Source organism: Pituophis catenifer, unplaced genomic scaffold, assembly GCF_029215685.1.
Source record: "Pituophis catenifer annectens isolate HBS135680 unplaced genomic scaffold, rPitCat1.0.hap2 SCAF_10, whole genome shotgun sequence".
In the NCBI taxonomy this organism is placed as follows: domain Eukaryota; kingdom Metazoa; phylum Chordata; class Lepidosauria; order Squamata; family Colubridae; genus Pituophis; species Pituophis catenifer.
In genome coordinates, this window is record NW_027256890.1 from 28,002,048 (window position 1) to 28,018,425 (window position 16,378).

Here is a 16,378-nt window from a genome sequence, read left to right on the forward strand (position 1 = left end):
ACCAGCCTGTTTCCAACGAGAACCCGAAGTCGGGATTGACCACAAATCCCCCTTCCCCTTTGCAAAGCATTCACTCTGAAGACCCGCCCCTTTCTGGGAAGGAGCAGGCGATTGGCCAAAGCCGGGAGAGCCACGTAGAGCTATAAAACTAATAGAGATATACAAGCGCAGATCGCGACACTCGCTTCGAAGATCCTTTTTGCAATTTTTTTTTGCCCGTTTGGGGAAGCCAACTAAGAGTTATTACTGCTAATTTTTTTCCAGCTTTTGCTAAATAGGAAATTGCAACAAGGGGATTTTTGCAATGCATTTTCGGGATGGGTCTCCTGCTTCCAGGAGGGGGGTTGGACTAGATGACCTCCAAGCTCCCTTCCAACTCTGTTAATCTGTTATTATTATCTCCAAGGTTCCCCCGCTCCAGCTTTAAGACGCCACCCTGCACTGTCGCAAAGCATTTCCCTTTTGCGCCTCTTCCCGCCTCCCCCCCCCTTTATCCAAAGTCGCCGCGAAGGTCCGCTTAAACCACGCCTTCCCGGGACTACAAACCCCATCATCCCCGGCTTGCACGTGGAAAGGGACCTGCTGCTGTTGCTGCTCCTTCTCCTTTCACACCTGGGTTAAATTCACTTCCTTTCCAGAAAGGAAGAATTTAAAAAAAAAAAAGAAAATATGGCAAAATGCGCGCCATCCTACGGCCTTAGGATCCCCCCGAACGGACTTGCGCAACCAGACTGGGGTGTCCCCGGCGTGGGAAAATCGGTCCTCCTGCAGGGATCAGCGTGGAAGAAGCGCGATCCACTCCAAAAAAGGCACTAACTGGGGAAAAAAAAAAATTAGCCCGGGGCTCGGGGCCATTTGCAACCGGGCGCCCGCGGGCGCAAAGGCGAGAACCAGCCTCCAGGAAGGCGGGCAAAGCGCGGCGAGGCCAGCCTCTCCTCGGGATCGTCCCTGCCCACCACCCTGCGTGGATTCCGGCCATGAACGAAGACGAAGCGGAGGGTCCTCCGCGGCCGGCCCTTTGCAAAGACATGTGCCCGGCTGGGGAATTCTCCCGTCGGCGTCGCCAGAAGCGGCTGCACCGGCTGGAGCTGGATTTGGATCGCCAGCCGGACCCTGCGCGGGCGGTGAAGGAGTTCTCCCGCCCGGCGGCCGGCCAGGCTCCCCCGCCTCCTGGCGACCTCCGCCCGCCGCCGGTGCTCCTGGCCACGGTGCATCACCTGCTGAGCCCATCGGTGGCCGAAGCCAGCCAGGTTTCCCCGGCGGAGCGCTGCGCCTTCGTGGCCGACCGGCTGCGCGCCGTCCGGTTGGATCTGGCTTTGCAACGCCCGCCTGCCGCCCCTTGCGCCGCCTTGCTGGAGCGCGCTTTGCTTTACCTGCTCCACGCCGGTGCCCGGCTTTGCAACCAGGCGCCCGCCCGCTTCGACCCTCACCTGCACGACGGGCAGCTGCGCGAGACCTTCGCCGCCCTGCGCCGCGCCTACCGCCGGCCCGGCGCGCATCCTGCCCAGCCTCGCTTCCAAGCGCTCTTCTTGCTCTACCACCTGGGTGAGCCCGATGGGGCTGGTAGTCCTGGGGTTTTGGGGGTGGGGGTTGGATCTGAAAGTGTGTGGGGGGGGAAGGATGCCAGAAAAAAGGGGTTGCCCATGGACCAGCATGCCTAGGAGGTGAAGCTTCTCCACCCCCAAGGATGGAATAGAGCTGGGAGGGACCTTGGAGGTCCTCTAGTCCAGCCCTCTGCTCAAGCACGATTTCAGACAAATGATTGTCTAATTTCTTCTTAAAAACTTCCTATGATCAAATCAGCCAGAATGGAGTTGGAAGGGATCTTGGACGTCTTCTAGTCCAGCTCAAACACCAGACTCTACCAGTGATGGCTAACCATTTTGCCATCGCGTGCCAAAAGTGGGGGGACCGCAGGGGGGGCACACACCCATAATTCAATGCACCCCGCGCGCCCCCCCCCCACGCATGCAGGTACCACCACCACCACCCACTCCTTAGGCTTTTGGCATGTGATGGCACAGTGGGCCTGGTAGGCCCGTTTTCCACCCTCCCCAGGTTCCAGAGGCTTTCTTGGCGCCTGGGGAGGGCGAAAACAGCCTTCCCCACCCCTCTGGAGGCCCTCCGGAGGCCGGTAACGACCCGTTTCCCGACTTTCAGTGGGCCCGGAAGGCCCAAAAATCAGCTGGCTGGCCCGTGCATTCGTGACGGAGGTGAGCTAGGGCAACGCTTGTCTGCCCACCGATATGGCTCCGGGTGCCACCTGTGGCACACGTGCCATAGGTTTGCCCTATACAATCTCAATCAGAGCTGGAAGGGACCTTGGAGGCCTTAGTCCAGCCACCTGCTCAAGCAGGAGAATCTACATCATTTCAAAATCAATCAATCAATCAATTAATTAATCAGAATGGAGTTGGAAGGGACCTTGGAGGTCTTCTAGTCCAGCCACCTGCTCAAGCAGGAGACACCAACCATTTCAGACAAGTGACTGTCTGGTCTCTTCTTAAAAACCTCCATCAATGAAGCCCCCACAACTTCTGGTGGCAAGCTGTTCCACTGGTTAATTGTCCTCACTGTCAGAAAGTTTCTCCTTAATTCCAGGTTGCTTCTCTCCTTGATTAGTTTCCATGCGTTGCTTCTTGTCCTGCCTTCTGGTGCTTTGGAGAATAGGCTGAACCCCCACACACACACACACACATACTCTTCTTTGTGGTTGTCCCTCAAATACTGGAAAACACACCCAGAGACAAAAAGAGCAACGTGGTATATGCAGTACAACGCAGTGAGCCATGTGCAGTTCTGTACATTGGGGAAACAAAACAACCACTTCATAAACGCATGGCACAACATAGGAGAACAAAAACCCATCAGGACAAGATTTAGCAGTCCACCTGCATTTAAAAGACAAAGGTCTCACTTAACAACAGAAACGTTGGGCTCAGTTATGGTCTTAAGTCAAGTTAGGGATTACTGTCCCCCCCACTTTTTTTTTTTTTGTCTTATCTCTGTTTCTTCCTTCCTCCCCCAGGCTCCCCAGATGCCCTCTGGCAGGTCCTCCAGCTGTCCGACGATATCCGAGCGTCTCCTGAACTCAAGACCGCCCTCGCCATCCACTGGACTTTCCTGGAACGCAATTTTGCCCGTTTCTTTCGCCTGGCCCGGCAGCTCCCTTACCTCCCCAGCTGCGCCCTCCACCCGCACCTGGCCAAGACTCGGCGCCTGGCCTTGCTCACTTTCAGCCACGGTTTCAATGCAAAGAACTGCCGGTATCCCCTGGGCCGGCTGATCCACCTGTTGGCTATCGACAGCCCGGAAGAGGCCGCTGATTTATGCCGGGCACACGGCTTGACCGTGATCGAGGGCAGCGTCGTCTTCCAGAAAGGCTCCTTCAGGGATTCCGCACCGTTGGAAAACCGGACTTCCCTTCTCCTCGTGGACGGGAAGTGGAAGGGGACACTGTTGGATCTCTCGGAGAGGGTCTGCAGCTGAGGCGGGATAGGGGGTTTCACGCTGCGTTGTGGGTGGCCGTGAGTCTCGTTTTCATGCACGAAAGAAGAATCTGCCTTGAAATCGGCTGGCTGCGGGTTTGCAAATCTCTTCCCTGTATGTAGAAAGCTAGCTCGTCAGGGATGCTGCTGGCAGCAAGTCGTGATGGTTGTTTACAGCGTCTCTATTGTGCCTCCTTGTTCTGCTTATACGGGTAACCAGCATTTGCTGCTTGTATTAGAGCAGTCTTTTTCAACCTCTGCAGGTTTAAGATGGGCGTATTTTAACTCCCAGAATTCCCCAGCGTGCAAGCTTTAAGTATAAGGACTTCAACTCCCAGAATTCCCAGCTAGCATGCATTAAGAGGGCTGAACTTCAACTCCCAGAATTCCCCAGCCAGCAAGTTTTAAGCATATGGACTTCAACTCCCAGAATTCCCCAGCCAGCAAGCTTTAAGCATATGGACTTCAACTCCCAGAATTCCCCAGCCAGCAAGCTTTAAGTATAAGGACTTCAACTCCCAGAATTCCCCAGCCAGCAAGCTTTAAGCATATGGACTTCAACTCCCAGAATTCCCCAGCTAGCATGCATTAAGAGGGCTGAACTTCAACTCCCAGAATTCCCCAGCCAGCAACCTTTAAGATGGGTGGATTTTAACTCCCAGAATTCCCCCGCCAGCAAGCTTTAAGTATAAGGACTTCAACTCCCAGAATTCCCCAGCTAGCATGATTTACGCTGGGGAGTTTTGGGAGTTGAAGTCCACCCATCTTAAATTTGCAGAGGTTGAATAACATTGTATTACAGAGACATATCGGTGCTTTTATTTGTTGTGAATGCTATTTATCACACTGGAATAATCGTGCAAAACATAGGATTGGGCTACTCTCTTGTTCAGGTTTTCCAGATGTGGCTGCACTTCCCCAGCAGTTCAGTGGTGGGGAACCTGGGAAAACGTATTTCATCAGCCTTTCCATGGCTGCATCACTGGTGCTGATGAACTACAACTCCCAGCATCCTTCACTGGCCAGCTGTAGTTAAAAGTATCCACAGCTGGAAAAATGTTTCTTAATTCTGAAAGAAGAAAAAACAGGTGGCAGCTGCTGTTTGGAGGAGGTTTCCCCAGGTTCAAAACTTTTGGAGAGCTATTTCTCGAACGTGGTTGAGGGTCTCCTTCCTGCTTGAGCAGGGGGTTGGACTAGATAGCCTCCGAGGTCCCTTCCAATTCTGTAATTCTTTCAAACCTTTGATGCTATTCAACGCTTCACACAAATGGTGTTTGAGCATTCTGTGTTACGGGGTTTTTTCCCTTCAAGAGGTCAGTAGAAGAGACTTCAGTTGCAAACCAAATAAAAACATTGCCTGTGGAACACTCTGCCTCAGTTTTTTTTTTTTAATGGAACGAAACCACCCTTAAAAGAGACCACTTCCGTTTCCAGAGTCTCCTTTCTCTGGAATATTTATTATTTCCCTAAAAAGGAAGGAACCGAGTCTTTTAAAATGTGCTACATTAAATAAAATACCCATTTACTCCCTTCCACCTGTTTCTTGCATTCATCAAAAGAGGTACGGTTGGTTCTGTCTGGGTCCTCAGTCTGACACACTCCACAGTGGGTCTTACAGGTGCCAACATTTCCAACAAGCACATCTGAAAGGCACCAAGGACCAGGATCAGGGGTGAAATCCAGCAGGTTCTGGAGAACCGGTAGCGGAAATTTTGAGCAATTCAGAGAACCGGTAGTGGAAATGTTGAGTAGTTCGGAGAAACAGCAAACACCACCTCTGGCTGGCCCCAGAGTGGAGAGGAAATGGGGATTTTGCAGTATCCTTCCCCTGGAGTGGAGTGGGAATGGAGACTTTGCAGTATCCTTCCCCTGGAGTGGGGTGGGAATGGGGATTTTGCAGTATCCTTCCCGTGGGGTGGGAATGGGGATTTTGCAGTATCCTTCCCCTGGAGTGGGGTGGGAATGGAGATTTTGCAGTATCCTTCCCCTGCCACGCCCACCAAGCCACACCACGCCCACCAAGCCATGCCCACAGAACCGGTAGTAAAAAAAAAATTGGATTTCACCACCGACCAGGATGGCCAAGCTAGTCAATTTAGGACAGGGGTCTGGAACCTTAAACACCCAAAGAGCCATTTGGACTTGTTTCCCACAGAAAAGAAAACACCGGGAGCCACAAAAACCTTTCCCGTGCCTGACTATTTCTTGAGCGGCCACAAAACTAGCCTATGTAGTTGAAGTAAACATTCTTTTTTCTTCTGAAACTTTTCTTTTGTTGGATTTATCCATGGTTGGCCTACCGGGGGTTGAAAAACTCAATAAATCGGGTGTCACACATTGGCGGTTGTGACGCATATTTTGAGTGACGGAGCCGCAGCAGAGGGGTGAAAGAGTCACATGCGGCTCCAGAGCTGCAGGTTGCTGACCCCTGATTTAGGGCAATGCCTCCATAGAACACGTCATATTCAGATTTTTAGTGTCTGCTGTCTCAATCTCTCGTGGGTGAATGAGATGGAACAAACTGGCTCAGATGTGCAGAGAGAACAGAATATGTAGGCAGGCTAAGAACACGCTGCCCATCAATTGTGATAAAACCCAAAATAATGCTGAGAAAAATGACCTGGAAAGTAAGTAATCAATATAAGGTAGTTCTAAACTTACAAGAATTCTTTTAGTGACTATTCAAAGTTATAATAACACTGAAAAAAAAGTGACTTCTAACCAGTTTTTCACATACTGTATTTTTTGGAGTATAGGACGCACCTTTTGCAATTGGGTGATTTTAAATGTAAACCAACTTGGGTGCCTTTTCTAAAAAAAAATTCATAAGCAGACATCTCTGTTTGCTTTTTTTGCATTAAATTAAACGTCACAAAACGAATTTAGACAGAACTGAGATTTTTTTTTTCTTCTTCCTAATTTGGGTCTATAATCCCTTCTCCCCGGCAAAAAAAAAAAATAAAAATCATCTTTTTAAACTCTCAATGCCACAGCACGTATCTCTTTAAAGTTTCGGCGATCTACGTTGAGGTAGCTTTGACAATCTTCCGGCTTGGCGATTGGTCTTCTCTACCCGGAAGAGGGCGGGACTCATCGTTGAATGGCCACGGGGAGAAAAGGGGTGAGGTCACACTTGTGGGCAGATTCGACTTCAGGTTCCTTTTTGAAGTGAAAGGTGCACAGATTTGATGGAAAAAACCTGACTAAACCTCATTAAAATCTTTCCACCCATTTGAAAATATCAAATTAATTTGATAGAAAGCTTTTACTTCTGAGTAGACCGAAAACTTTGTTTAGACAGTACTCAACACAAATGACTAGTATATATAACTATACATACATAACTATATATATAAAACCTGGCTAGAAAGAATATGCACATAAAAGCCTACGAAAAAGACACACACACACACACACACACACACACACACACATATATGTTTTCTGAGGTTTTCGCGGGTGTTTGTATGTAGGTCTTTGGTTATTCGGGTTTTATCCTGCGTAAAATTGGAAGTGTCTTGGCGACGTTTCGACGAAGTCTCATTCGTCATCTTCAGGCTGGTGTTTTCAGCTTCGTGCTTCTAGGAGCAATGTGTGATCGCAGCTGTTTCTTCCTTTTATATATATATATATATATATATATATATGTATGTATGTATGTATGTGTATGTATGTATGTATGTATGTATGTATGTATGTATGTATGTATATGTATATGTATATATGTGTGTTTGTCTTCTTAATTTATGTGTGTTTATATATACATATACATATACATATACATATACATATACATATACATATACATATACATATACATATACATATACATATATATGACACACACACATGGAAATATACATACATAACATACATAACTTTTCTCGTAATGTATAAATTCTGCTTGTGGGGGGGTTGGACTAGAAGACCTCTAAGGGTCCCTTTGTTATTTTGTTCAATCTCTTTGCTTGCCATCTACACAAAGCCTCTACAAAACCGTGTGTGTGCATTCTATACAATAATTGCTTCATACACACACCAAGTCCCTTCGGCCGCCGTCTTCTGGCCTGCCCCGCAGGAACCAGCAGAATTGCGATTGAGAGCCGGAAGTGTATATTTTACATTTCCACACACCCCCCTATATTCTTCTACAGCCGGAATCGCCCCTCCCCTCCCCCTCCGGCCTTTCTGATTGGCGGAGGCGGAGTTCGGAGGGGGCGGAGCCACGCGCGTGTGTAATCCCGGCGGTGGGCGGAGCGAGCGCGGGCAGAGGCTTCCGCGCGGGCGATGGGGCTGCTGAGCATCTTGAAGAAAATGCGGCAGAAGGAACGGGAGCTGCGGCTGCTGATGCTGTATCCTTCCGCCAGGAGAGAGAGAAAAAAAGGAGCAAATGGGGGGAAGCCAGGATTGGGGGGGGCCTGAGGATGGGAAAGGCGGGAGGGGGGGGGGTGACTTTTGCATCCCAGGAAAGAGAAGCTGCTTTGGGCTGGGCTCCCTCCCTCCCTCCCTCCCTCCCCAGGCACAGCCTTCCCATCTCCCCACTCGCCTGGTCAAGAGTGCCCTTGTGCATGGGCAGAGTGCTTTGGGCTCCATCTCTGCATGCTTTGGGCTTCCCAGGGATGCTCGCCCCTTAGGTTTAGAGGCGCAGAAATGCTGGGGAAGAGACAGCTTCGTCACTGGAAGCTTTCCAAAAGAGACTGTCACAAATGGGGTAGGGTCTTCTACTTGGGCTAGGGGCTGGACTAGATGACCTCCAAGGTCCCTTCCCAGCTCTGTTTTTTGGTTAATCTGTTAATAAGTGGTGTGGGGGTCTCCTGCTTGGGCTGGGGGCTGGACTAGATAACCTACAAGGTCCCTTCCAACTCAGTTAATCTGTTAATGGTGTAAACTCTCCTGTTTGGGCTGGTGGCTGGACTAGATGACCTCCAAGATCCCTTCCTAGCTCTGTTTTTCTGTTAATCTGTTAATAAATGGTGTGGGGGTCTCCTGCTTGGACTGGGGGTTGGACTAGATGACCTCCACGGTCCCTTCCTGTTAATCTGTTAATGGTGTAAACTCTCCTGTTTGGGCTGGGGGCTGGACTAGATGACCCACAAGGTCCCTTCCCAGCTCTGTTTTTCTCTTAATCTGTTAATAAATGGTGTAGGGTCTCCTGCTTGGGCGGGGTTGGACTAGATGACCTCCAAGGTCCCTTCCCAGCTCTGTCAATCTGTTAGGGAGGCGTGCCTTTCCCCGCCCTGCAGTCTTCCTGTGCTGGGAGCTTGGCACCTTTCCTCTCACGGGGTCCTGCTTTGGAACCCCGTTTTGCCCTTGACTCGGCCTGCCCTGAGGGGCCTGGACAACGCCGGCAAAACCACCATCCTGAAAAAGTTCAACGGGGATGAGATCGACACCATCTCGCCCACGCTGGGCTTCAACATCAAGACCCTGGAGCATCGCGGGTGAGGATTCTGGCACCTTCCCCTCCTCCTCCTCCTCCTCCTCCTCCCCGCTTCTCCTTCCCCTTTAGCCTGCCTCTCCCATCTCCGCCATGCCTCTCTCTCTCTCTCTCTCTCCCCCTCCCCACAGGTTCAAGCTGAACATCTGGGACGTGGGGGGCCAGAAGTCCCTGCGCTCCTACTGGCGCAACTATTTTGAGAGCACCGACGGGCTCATCTGGGTGGTGGACAGCGCTGACCACCAGCGAATGGAGGACTGCAAGAAGGAGTTGGAGACCCTCCTGGTGGAGGAGGTGGGCAACCTCGTCGGGGTTCGGTGGGAGGGAAGGGGCGGCTTCCTCTGGAATGGGGGGGGGGCATTGCATGCCTTCCAGCGTCTTGGAGACGTCCGCTCCCAGAATTCCTTGGCCAGGGCAGAGAACTCTGGGAATTCTGGGGCGGATTCCCTAAAACATCTGGAGGGGTGTTTCTCCACCGTGGGAACTTTTAAGAGATGTGGACTTCAACTCCCAGACTCCTAGTCTCTTCATAGATATAAATGTAACTTATATTTGTAACCAGTTTTATTTCGGGAAGACATCAGGCTAGATAGCGGGAGACTGGGAGTTCTAGTCTTGCCTTAATCATGAAAGCCGACAGGGTGACTTTGGGCCAATCACCAGGAGACGGTGAGTTCTAGTCCCACCTTAGACATGAAAACCGACAGGGTGACGTTGGGCCAATCACCCGGAGACTGGGAGTTCTAGTCTTGCCTTAATCATGAAAGCCAATAGGGTGATTTTGGGCCAATCACCAGGAGATGGTGAGTTCTAGTACCACTTTAATCATGAAGGCCGAGAGGGTGAATTTCGGCCAATCACCAGGAGACAGTGAGTTCTAGTCCCACCTTAGACATGAAAGCCAGTTGGGTGACGTTGGGCCAATCACCAGGAGACAGTGAGTTCTAGTCCCACCTTAGACATGAAAGCTGACAGGGTGACGTTGGGCCAATCACCAGGAGACTGGGAGTTCTAGTCCCACCTTAGACATGAAAGCCGACAGGGTGACGTTGGGCCAATCACCAGGAGACTGGGAGTTCTAGTCTTGCCTTAATCATGAAAGCCAATAGGGTGATTTTGGGCCAATCACCAGGAGATGGTGAGTTCTAGTACCGCCTTAATCATGAAGGCCGAGAGGGTGAATTTCGGCCAACCACCAGGAGACACTGAGTTCTAGTCCCGCCTTAAATACAACTGGTGAGTTGTATTCCCGCCAGTCCTTCTCTCTCAGCCCAGCCCACCTCACAGGGTTGTTGTTGTGGGGAAAATAGGAGGAGGAAGATGCGTTGGGTATGTTTTCCCCTTTGAGTTATTTGTAAAAAGAATAAAGGGATACAAATACATAAAGTATCAAAAAAATAATATTCTTGGCAATGTAGTCTCCGATCCCCTGTCATCGTCATCGTCGTCATCCCTGTGATTTCCTTGTGGTCTCCCATCCAGTCCCAATCAACTCCAGCAAGACTGAGAGCATCTGCCGAGACCCCGTCGAAGAAACCTATTCGGGATTGGGCTGCTGCTTCATTGTGGCCCAACCCAGCAAGTTTTGGAGCTGTTCTACTTTCTATACCAGCTGGGGGATTCTGGGAGTTGAAGTCCACCCATCTTAAAGTGATCACGTTTCCCCAGCAACGCTTTAGGACTTAGGACTGCAATTCCCAAAAATTGGCATTTGGTGTGCTGCCCCCTGTAGTGAGAAGATTTGGCAAATTTATTGTTTGGGTTTTTTTCCTCTTTCTCTCTGTACAGCGTTTGTCTGGTGCCACGCTTCTCATCTTTGCCAATAAGCAGGACCTGCCGGGTGCGTTAAGTCCCAGCGCCATCCAGGAGGTAAGGACTATGGCAGGTTGTTTGTGTATTTATTTATTCAATCGGTTTGCCCAATCATCAGAGGCCTTTTTTTTTTTTTTTACTTCTAAAAGCATTTTTTCTACAAACCTCTTCAGCCGAAAAAATGCTTTTAAAAGTAAAAGAAGTAAAAGCCTCTGATGATCCCGCGACTCAGCTAGAATCATCAGAGGCTTTTCAAAGCATTTTTTTCTGCAATGCATTTTTTTCAGCCGAATACGTTGTAGAAAAAATGCTTTTAAAAGTAAAAAAAAAAAAAGCCTCTGATGATCGCGCGGCTCAGCTGGGATCGTCAGAGGCTTTTCAAAGCATTTTTTTTCTGCAACCTCTTGGCTGAAGAGGTGGTAAAAAAAAAATGCCTTTAAAAACCTCTGACGATCCCAGCTGAGTTGCCTGATCGGCAGAGAGGCTTTTCAAAGCATTAGAAAAAAATGCTTTGAAAAGTTAAAAAAAAAAAAAAAAGTTGGCCACGCCCACCCAGTCACATTACCCCCACACACACACACCAAACCACGCCGACAGAACCGGTAGTAACAAATTTTACATATCACCCCTGATAGGAACAATATGGTTTAATATGTTTATGTTGCTAAATTGCAGTTCAGTGGTTTATTAGTGGTGTGGGGAAAAAACACAGAACAACAAAAAAAAAATATCTCCAGCGATCTGAGCCAGCTCCCCAAACACGACAAACCCTCTGAAGTTAAATCAATGATTCCTTTAATTAGGAGCGCCGGCAGCCCCGGCAAAAAGTTTCTCTCTCACCGCAGGTTAACAAGTCCGTCCGGCAGGGAGATGAATAGTTGTGTGCCGCATCTATTCATCTCTGCTCCTGCCTTTTATCCCTAGAGCTAAGGTGGGCCTTCGCTAGCAGAAGTTGCTCTTCTGTCCCAAGGACCGGCCAATAGATTTCCACTGCTCTCCTCTCCTCTGCCTTCTGTGCATCAGGCACTGGACCCAGCTGTTCCTCCTCTTCCTCATCAGCCACCTCCAGACCTGGGGGCTGTTGACTCTCCATCTGAGGGCTGACGGACGGCCCAGGCTCCACCTCTATCTACCTCTCTCTGCCAGCTCCATTCCCGCTTCCCCCTCGGAGCTCTCAGGTTGCCTTGATGCCGACCTTGACTCCCTCACTTCCTCCTCCTCTGATTCGGCTGCTGGAGGGGCCGGTGACCGACAGGCCACAACATCCAGACAACAGGAGACCCTTGCATGGAAGGTGATTTTTTTTTCATTTTTCTCTTTGCTTCCTCCCCAGGCCCTGGATCTCGACAGCATCCAAACCCACCATTGGTGCATCCGAGGTTGCAGTGCTTACACCGGGGAAAATCTTCTGGCGGGCATCGATTGGCTGTTGGACGACATCTCAAGCCGGATATTCACCGCGGATTGAGAGGCTCTAACAGTGTTTTTCAATCTTGGGCACTGGAAGATGGGGGGTTTCAACTCCCAGAGTTCCCCAGCCAGCTGGGTGGACTTCAGCTCCCAGAATTCCCCAGCCAGCTGGATGGACTTCAGCTCCCAGAATTCCCCAGCCAGTTGGATGGAGTTCAGCTCCCAGAATTCCCCAGCCAGTTGGGTGGACTTCCGCTCCCAGAATTCCCTAGCCAGCTCAACTCCCAGAATTTTCCAAATCTGGGAGTTGAAGTCCACCTATCTTCAAGCTGCCCAGGTTGAGAAACGGAGGAATTCTGGGAGTTGAAGTCCACCCATCTTCCAGGTTGAAAAACATCAATTTAAAGACTGTATTTTGACCAATGCTTAAAAGGCCCATCTTTGGCCCTGGATCTGGGTCCAATTGAAACCACACCCATTGCAAAAATCAGTGTTTGCACCCACATTTGGTGTGGCCCGTGGCATCCATCCTGTGGCTGGCGGGGGTGGGGGTAGGGTAGGCGAGAAATCCATGGTTTTTCTGTTATCTCCCCCTTCTCCGCACGGGATTGTGTTAAGAGCAGACCAATAAAGCTGTGGCTGTTTTAAAGAGAGTCGGTTTTGGAGTCGGCTTGTGTGTGGCTGGGGTCTTTTCGCTGTTCTGGGTTCGAGGTTTGCACATGCTTAACCAGGTTGGGCTACGTTCCCACAACTGGTTTGGGAAGGATTAGATTCATGCTCCTAAAAACCTGGTTGTTTCTTTAGTCGGTTAGTTCTTTCGTGGTTAGGTTGGCCACCTGATTGCAAAGCTGGCCTGTTGCTTTCTAGTCTAAAAATGGATTTAACCATCGCGTATTAAGCATCCTTGGACGAAACAGGAAGTCCAGGAAATGCTCCCGGTTCGGACTGGACCGCTTGATCTGGTAGCGATGGTGGCGGGTGGTTCGGAGAACCGGTAGCAAAAATCCCTGCCCCCCCCATGTCCAGCTGAGCCGCGCGATCATCAGAGGATTTTTTATTTTTATTTTTAAACACATTTTTTCTACAACCTCTTTGGCCGAAAAAATGCTTTTAAAAGTAAAAAAAAAAGCCTCTGATGATCGCACGGCTCAGCTGGGATCGTCAGAGGCTTTTAAAAGCATTTTTTTTCTGCAACCTCTTCGGCTGAAAAAATGCTTTTAAAAGTTAAAAAAAAAGCCTCTTATGATCGCGCGGCTCAGCTGGGATCGTCAGAGGCTTTTAAAAGCATTTTTTCTATAACCTCTTTGGCCGAAGAGGTAGAAAAAATGGTTTTAAAAGAAAAAAAAAGCCTCTGCCGATCAGGCAACTCAGCTGGGATTATCAGAGGCTTTTAAAAGCATTTTTTAACCACCTCTTCGGCTGAAGAGGTAGAAAAAATGCTTTTAAAAGTAAAAAAAAAAAAAAAGCCTCTGACGATCGCGCGGCTCAGCTGGGATCGTCAGAGGCTTTTAAAAGCATTTTTTCTATAACCTCTTCAGCCGAAGAAGTAGAAAAAATGGTTTTAAAAGAAAAAAAAAGCCTCTGCCGATCAGGCAACTCAGCTGGGATCATCAGAGGCTTTTAAAAGCATTTTTTTACCACCTCTTCGGCCGAAGAGGTAGAAAAAATGGTTTTAAAAGTTAAAAAAAAAAATTAGCCACGCCCATCCAGTCACATTACCCCCCCCCCCACCAAGCCACACCCACAGAACCGGTAGTAACAAATTTTAGATTTCACCACTGCAGGAAGTCCATATAAGTTTAGGAGGGAGAGGGAAATTTTAAACCAGCATTATTATTATTATTATCTCTTATTCATTAAACGTGAAACTCAGTCATTTCACAAAACATTTCAAAAGGTGTCACAAACACGATTAGTTGGTGCTAATGGTTGATACGGGTTGCTGCCAGCATCCTAGGTATCAACCAAGTACCTTCTTAAAATATATGATGTTCCGAGTAGCGCAGTTTTTTGCAGTTCCGCTGGGGTTATTGCAGGTAGCTGCAATTTCTTGATGTATTGTTATTGTTGTTATTATTTTTATTTTATTCATTAAACATGAAACTCAGTCAACTGAACATTTAAAAATGGTGCTAATGGTATTATTATTGGTTAATCTTTAGTGAGATTCACAGCCTTTGAGGCTGGTTAATAGCTCAGCAGCTCGAGTCCTAACCAAGGACCTAGGAACTGTTAAGGTATCGTCGGAGGATGTAAGCTGTTCCGAGTAAGGTGGTCTTTTGTAGAGTCAAAATGTTCAAGTCCGGCAAATTTAGGATTTCTAAATAGCGGGGTAGCCCTTTGGGTATTGCTCCGAGGGCTCCAATTACAATCGGGACAACACACGATTTCTTTTTCCACAGTCGCTCAACTTCAATTTGTAAGTCCCGGTACTTTGTGATTTTTTCTTGCTGCTTATCTTCAATCCGTGCATCACCAGGTATTGCAATGTCAATGAACCATACTTTTTTCTTTTCAACTATTGTTATGTCAGGTGTGTTGTGGACCAAGTGCCTGTCAGTCTGAATCCTAAAGTCCCACAAGATCTTGAGTTTCTCATTCTCTAACACTTTCTCAACCTGATGTTCCCAGTGGTTTTTGCTGTACTCAAATCCAAACTTCTGGCACAATTTCCAGTGAATGATTTTAAGCAACACGGTCATGGCGTTGTAGGTAGTCAGTTTGTGAAATTTTGCTGCACCCACTGATCAGGTGGTCGACTGTCTCCTCTTTCTCATTGCAGAGGCGGCATTTGCTGTTGGTGGTAACATGTTGAATTTTTGCCTTCATGCGGTTTGTGGCTAGGGCTTGTTCTTGAGCTGCCAAAATAAAGCTTTCTGTTTCTTTTTTCAGTATTCCTGATCTTAACCAGTTCCAAGTTAGTTTCTGGTCAGCTTTGCCTTCAATACTTTTCAAGTATTGGCCATGCAGAGCTTTGCTTTTCCAATTTTCAGCTCGCTGCTCAATTACTTCTTTCTTATATTCTGCTTTTGTTTTAGTTGTCTTTAAAAGGCCTCCTTTATTTACTTCCTTAATCATTGGTTCTTCACTTTTCTGGATGTATTATTATTATTATTATTATTATTATTATTCAGAAAAATTACTGGGAACAGCTTCTGAATTTCATCCACATCAGCCAACTGATCAGTTTTGTTTATTTGGTATTTGAATCTGAAGGCCAGCGTGTGGGTTTCATTATTTGCTTTGTTTATTATTGTAAAAATAATCTTTTTCCATGTTGCATAACTGTCCCCAGGTTCTTAAGAACATTGAAATAACCCATAATACCACTTTGCAGAGGGCAAGAAATCCGCTTATTCAATCCCAGAAGCAGGAAAACATATTTTCTATTTCAAAAGTTCTTCCCCTGTTCCTTAATAAAAGAGATGTGGGTGCAGGTTGGAATAAGCCAGCTTTTTCCAGCTTGGCAATCTCTAGATGGGTGTTTCTCAACTTCGCACACTTGAAGATGGATGGACTTCAACTCCCAGAATTCCCCAGCCAGCATGCTTTAAGAAGGGTGGACTTCAACTCCCAGAATCCCCCAGCCAGCATAGAGTGATCCACCTCTTCCATGGTGGGTTTGGCATACAGATGGTCCTCAATTTACAACAATTCATTTAGCGACCATTTAGTAACCATTCCAAATTAACACGGCACTAGGAAAACGACTTGACTGTTTTTCACACTTACGACCGCTGCAGGTCATATGATCAAAACTTGGACACTTGGCAAATGACTTCTATTTACTGCCATATCCCGTGGTACTGTGATCCCCGTTTGCGGCCTCCTGACAAGCAAAGCCAGTGTGGGAAGCCAGATTCACTTAACAACCGTGTTCCTAATCTTCAACAACCACAGCGACTCACTTAACAATGGTGGCAAGAAAGTGTCGTAAAACAGGTCACAGCTCACTAATCGCTTAGCGGCAGGCGTTTTGGGGCTCAACGGCGGTCGTAAATCGAGGATTCCCTGCATTTATTTATTCCTTTTCAAGATTTGCATCCTTCCTGCCCCCCCCCCTCCACAATCTGGGGAATTCTGGGAGTCGATATCCCCCCCCCAAGGTTAAAGTTTGAGAAACTCGAGCTCAAGCTTGCGTGGGGGGTTGGACTAGATGACCTCCAAGGTCCCAATACCCCAAGGAGCCGGACAGCTCCTGATCTCCACTCCTTCCGTCGGGACCTGAAGA

At 48.3% G+C, this 16,378-nt stretch overlaps 2 protein-coding genes across 2 annotated transcripts; both read left to right on the forward strand.

Moving 5' to 3' along the window:
- Positions 1 to 977: 977 nt before the first annotated feature.
- Positions 978 to 4,853, forward strand: SAC3D1 (SAC3 domain containing 1). The gene is made up of 2 exons (XM_070950797.1): positions 978 to 1,545; positions 3,029 to 4,853. The coding sequence occupies exons 1-2, from the start codon at positions 978 to 980 to the stop codon at positions 3,487 to 3,489; spliced, it is 1,029 nt and encodes a 342-aa protein (XP_070806898.1). The 3' UTR covers positions 3,490 to 4,853.
- Positions 4,854 to 7,763: 2,910 nt separating this feature from the next.
- Positions 7,764 to 13,236, forward strand: ARL2 (ARF like GTPase 2). The gene is made up of 5 exons (XM_070950352.1): positions 7,764 to 7,840; positions 8,819 to 8,929; positions 9,057 to 9,219; positions 10,714 to 10,794; positions 12,071 to 13,236. The coding sequence occupies exons 1-5, from the start codon at positions 7,776 to 7,778 to the stop codon at positions 12,203 to 12,205; spliced, it is 555 nt and encodes a 184-aa protein (XP_070806453.1). The 5' UTR covers positions 7,764 to 7,775; the 3' UTR covers positions 12,206 to 13,236.
- Positions 13,237 to 16,378: the final 3,142 nt, after the last annotated feature.